General features: G+C 41.0%; 1 protein-coding gene across 1 annotated transcript; it reads right to left on the reverse strand.

Moving 5' to 3' along the window:
• On the reverse strand, window positions 1–2,394 carry LOC117757427 (tubulin beta chain). Its single transcript, XM_034578589.1, has 7 exons — window positions 2,338–2,394; window positions 2,055–2,163; window positions 1,656–1,766; window positions 1,154–1,398; window positions 711–1,033; window positions 281–625; window positions 1–148 (listed from the first exon to the last, which is right to left on the reverse strand). The coding sequence occupies exons 1-7, from the start codon at window positions 2,392–2,394 to the stop codon at window positions 1–3; spliced, it is 1,338 nt and encodes a 445-aa protein (XP_034434480.1).
• Window positions 2,395–5,554: the final 3,160 nt, after the last annotated feature.

A 5,554-nucleotide genomic window follows, 5' to 3' on the forward strand; every position in this document is an offset into this window, starting at 1 on the left:
TTAGGCCACCTCCTCATCACCTTCCTCCTCACCCTCGCCCTCTTCCTCAGCAGTGGCGTCCTGGTACTGCTGGTACTCAGACACCAGGTCGTTCATGTTGCTCTCAGCCTCTGTGAACTCCATCTCGTCCATACCTTCGCCCGTGTACCTGAAACAATGGACATAAAGTAAATACTTACTGATGGGCATTAAGTTAGTGTATGAATTCTGGGTAATAACAGGTCAGCACAAGAACACAAACTTCTCCCCACTGTCATGACATCAGTCTTATTTCACTCACCAGTGGAGGAAGGCCTTGCGGCGGAACATGGCAGTGAACTGCTCTGACATGCGTTTGAACAGCTCCTGAATGGCTGTGCTGTTGCCAATGAAAGTGGAGGACATCTTGAGGCCGCGGGGAGGGATGTCACAGACGGCTGTCTTGACGTTGTTTGGGATCCACTCCACGAAGTAGCTGCTGTTCTTGTTCTGCACATTCAACATCTGCTCGTCCACCTCCTTCATGGACATGCGGCCCCGAAAGATGGCGGCGACAGTAAGGTAGCGCCCGTGGCGTGGGTCACAAGCTGCCATCATGTTTTTGGCGTCAAACATCTGCTGGGTGAGTTCAGGAACTGTCAGTGCCCTGGAAACAGACAGATAATTCAAGTCAGATTCAAAATACTTTTAAATACTACTTCCTGGTCTGATACGGAATCCTGCCTCCCTACCTGTACTGCTGGCTGCCCCGACTGGTCAGGGGGGCAAAGCCTGGCATGAAGAAGTGCAGCCTGGGGAAGGGCACCATGTTGACGGCCAGTTTCCTCAGATCAGCATTGAGCTGGCCGGGAAAGCGCAGGCAGGTGGTCACCCCGCTCATGGTGGCTGAGACAAGGTGGTTGAGGTCACCATAGGTGGGTGTAGTGAGTTTCAGTGTACGGAAGCAGATGTCATACAGGGCCTCATTATCAATGCAGTAGGTCTCATCTGTGTTCTCCACCAGCTGGTGGACAGACAGGGTGGCATTGTAGGGCTCCACCACTGTGTCTGACACCTGGAGAGGGAGAGTGAAGGGAAAGAGGGGACAAAGGGAAGAAGCAGGAACACCATTAAAGCACAGAGGAAACAGGTAGAGCAACAAACATCTGATAACACTTCAATGAGTGAAGTGTACCTTGGGTGAGGGGACCACGCTGAAAGTGTTCATGATGCGGTCAGGATACTCCTCTCGGATTTTGCTGATAAGCAGCGTGCCCATGCCAGAGCCGGTGCCTCCACCCAGGGAGTGTGTGAGCTGGAAGCCCTGGAGGCAGTCACAGCTCTCTGCCTCTTTTCTCACCACATCCAGGACAGAGTCCACCAGCTCGGCTCCCTCAGTGTAGTGGCCTTTAGCCCAGTTATTACCTGCTCCACTCTGGCCTGTGGTACATGCAAATACAGACCTGTATCACAGCTGTATAGAAAAACATTCCTGATCTATTTACAATGACTTCATAGTATTTGGAAGTAAAACTCCTTTTACTGCAATGAGCAATGCATATTTTGAAAATGACTGGCTCTTTTACTCTTGCAGAATTGTGGAAAGCAACTCATTTTCAGATTTAAAAAGATCAAATGAAGCCAATTTTGTCAGGCCGTGTTTAAAGGCAAATATTAATTTGCATTTAAATTCTCACCAAAGACAAAGTTGTCTGGTCTAAAGATCTGGCCAAAAGCACCAGACCTCACAGAGTCCATTGTTCCTGGCTCCAAGTCCACCAGCACTGCACGAGGCACATACTTCCCACCTGGTGATGACGGGTACAAGAATATGAATACACAGACAATTTACACAATGTCGAAATAGAAAATAATACACAACTAAAGATTGCTCCCTTTTTTCATCACTGCTATTTTGTTAACAGTCATTAAATACGACAGTAACTATGAAGGCGTGTCAGGACAGCCTGTGGGATTAGGACCCCCTGCTGGATGGTCAGGGAAATAACAACCCTCCTGTGGAATTTAATTCCATTGACTCCTCTGGAAATTAGATCTAACTCTGGCTAGAAAAGCTTTGGCACAATGGTGCTAACCTGTCGCCTCATTGTAGTAGACGTTGATTCGCTCCAGCTGCAGGTCGTTGTCTCCATGGTACATCCCGGATGGGTCGATGCCGTGTTCGTCGCTTATCACCTCCCAGAACTGGAGGAGAAGAAACGTTAGGGGTTTAATTCGCCAGATAACTAGCACGACCTGTCCTAGCAAGTCAAACTTAACACGGGCTATCATTAGCTTTTAGGCCAAGTAAGCTAATTCAGCAGCCCGAATCTGAATTTAACATTTGCTCTGCTACACTTTTAAAACGTGTTTTCAAACCTTGGCTCCGATCTGGTTGCCACACTGGCCCGCCTGTAGATGCAGGATCTCCCTCATTGTGATCTAGATGAAATAGTGTTATGTTACAATCCATTTATAGTGAAAAAGAGAAATATGTACAATACTAACTAGCTTTTGGCATTCTTTTCCAGCTAGGTAACCATAGATAGATCAACAAAGTAAAACTCGAAATAGAACAGTATATACTTAATAGGAAATTCCCAGCTCTGGATTCTGAAATCTCTAATGCTGATGATCTAGACTATGTTCCACAGGATTAAGCTGGAGATGTGGGTGTGTCTTGGAATCCAGCTCTCCCAAATGAATAAGTCTCCTTTGACGACATAGACTTCTATGTCGTCAAAGGAGTCTATGCCATGCATCTTTGATGACATAGACTTCTATGTCATCAAAGGAGTCTATGCCATGCGATGAGTTTATTGTCATATGCACAACTTACATTTAGCAGTCGCTGGCAATGAAATGCTTGGGTCACAGGCTCTCCTAGCAATGCTCAGAATATCACAAGCGAAAAAAAATATTGAATAAAATAAATATATAATAAAAATAAATAAATAAAAATAAATAAATCTATATCTATAAACATCTAAAATATATATATATAAACCTAAAGAAAAAACAATAGTGAAAATATGCTAAGGTGCAGAGTTAGTGGAATTATGGCAGATTGGAGGAGTTTAAAAGTCTTATGGCCTGGGGATGAAACTGTCTCTGAGGTTCAGCCTGGTGTGCGGGCCCGGATGCTGCGGTACCCTGATGAGCCTATGCCACTTAGAAGATGCTATGTTATCAAGGAGCCTAGGCCACATAGAAGATGCTATGTCATCAAAGGAGCCTTCTTCATTTCAGAGAGCAAAAGCAGTTGTGTGAAATGTATTGCAGGTGTTCCGTAGAGAATTCAGTATGTTACAGTATATACTTTGTGGGTCATTTTTGACCCATGTGATTAAAAATGATGTTGTTCATGAAGTAAGAAAGTAAAAAAGAAAATAATGATTTGTTGTATCAAAAACAAGATATTTATGTACAATACTAACTAGCTGTTGACATATTATTTTCTAGCTAGCTAACCATAGCTAGATCAACAAAATAAAACTCGAAATATAATAGTACTTAGTTGGTAGTTCCTTGGTCTTGATTCTGAGTCTGAAATCTCTGGTGCTGATGACCTAGACTATGTTCCATACGATCAAGCTGGAGTTTTGGGTGTGTCTTGGAATCCAGTGCTCCTAAATGAAGAAGGCTTCTTTAAAGACATAAAAGATGATACATAGAAGTAGCTATGTCATCAAAGGAGCCTATGCCAAGTAGAAGACACTATGTCATTAAAGGAGCCTATGCCACAGAGAAGTTGCTATGTCATCAAAGGATACTATGCCTCATAGAAGATGCTACATAAAAGATGATATGTCATCAGAGGAGCCTTCTTCATTTTAGACAGCAAAACCAGCAAGATAGAGATTAGGAAAATTAGAAAAAGATCTGATCTCCAATTTGTTTGAAATCTCTCCAGCACTTTTTTTTTGTTTAACAAAATTTCACAATAATGAAAGGGGTTTAAAATACCTCATTTATTTATCTAATTTTAGTGTCCAATTTAATTATTTTCAGAGTGTTGTATTAAATATTATTAAATATAACTCCTAATATATATATCCCCATGTTTCTTCTTTCTCTCCTTCATATCCTTCGTATTTCCTGTGTGATTGAAGACATTTGGAAATTTGTAACACAATATTCCTGCCGCTTCTTCCACTACTCTAACTAATAGGTTTCCCTTGGAGATAGGGAATTCTTTAAAAGAGTTCCATTTCTCTTGTGACATTAAATAACTTCTCAACTTTAGATATCTGTAGGAATCTTCAGAGGTCAATCCAAAATGAAATTCAAATACCCCTTCATGCATGTGTTGTAATCAGTGCTTTCCTTGCCCACCCACTCCTTATCTTTCAAGTTTTTATTTTGCCTCAATTTTTTATTTATGAGCCACCCTAACCATGGCAACACCAATGTTCGCCAAATATTACAACATTACACCTTCGGATTGAAGCCAACAATGAAAACATGGCCAGAGATCCATTCATACTGGAAGAAATGTTGTTCTAAAGTTTCACACAACACACATATAATTATTTCAACTGAACACTGCTATAAAATGCTTCATTAGATGGATTAATGTCATCCAGGATTTTGAAATACGCTTTGGTCTTCTGGGGGAGCTGGATGACACAAATGTCAATTTCTTACTGTCCTCTAAATTTTTATATTCTTGAAGACCATTTTTCTTCCTAGCGGATTAAGTTAACACTGATGTTACTTTAAATTCATGAAGGAACTTCTTTGTACTTAACATTTAAAATTCCGCAATTATAATAAGTGTCTGAATCCACCCATCAAATCAGTGACTGATTATTTTATTTATTCTATTCAGGCCCCTATAATAATTTTGGGTAAATTAGTCTGTACCACCACATGTGAGCAGAAACAAAACAAACAAAAAAAGAATATACGTGTTTTAATATCAGTTGTTTATCGCATTAATACCGTGTTGTCATTGTACAGAGAGGATAAAACAGATTAGCCACAAGCTAGCTTGTGTAAACGTTGTGTGGTTGGAGCTGATTGACAACTCATAATGACTAACATGGGAAACCGACCTAGATGAAATTATCACACAGAGAATTTGACACATTGATGTTCTGTTTGAAATAGTGCACCATCTTCATAAGATAAGATTATCTAAGATAAAGCCAGACTTTGACCCGAGATGAGGTCGATGCAGGCTCCTGCACACAGCGACATATATTTGGTCATGTCCTAAACTGCATGGTTTCTGGTCATTTGTCTTTGAGACACTCTGTAGAATATGTGGAAAAACAGAGACCCATCTCCATTCATTGCATTGTTTGGATGCTTTTTTATACTAGGTACCATATGAATATAATGGACGAGGATCAGGATGTTGGACATTATCAGATTTGCTGCCTGTTCTGTCAGATGTGAGAGAGGAAAAATTCACATAACAGGCCTCCATCACTGATTTAAATAAAAAGATATGAAATGGATATTATCATCATATGCATATCTGTAGTGGTATCAATGTACACAGTGAAACGTCATCTCCTTTAACGGATAGTTTACCCAGAAAAGAAAATTCACTCATTCTCTTCTCACCACTATGCCAATGGATGAAGTT

Source organism: Hippoglossus hippoglossus, chromosome 23 (genome assembly GCF_009819705.1).
Source record: "Hippoglossus hippoglossus isolate fHipHip1 chromosome 23, fHipHip1.pri, whole genome shotgun sequence".
Classification (NCBI taxonomy): domain Eukaryota; kingdom Metazoa; phylum Chordata; class Actinopteri; order Pleuronectiformes; family Pleuronectidae; genus Hippoglossus; species Hippoglossus hippoglossus.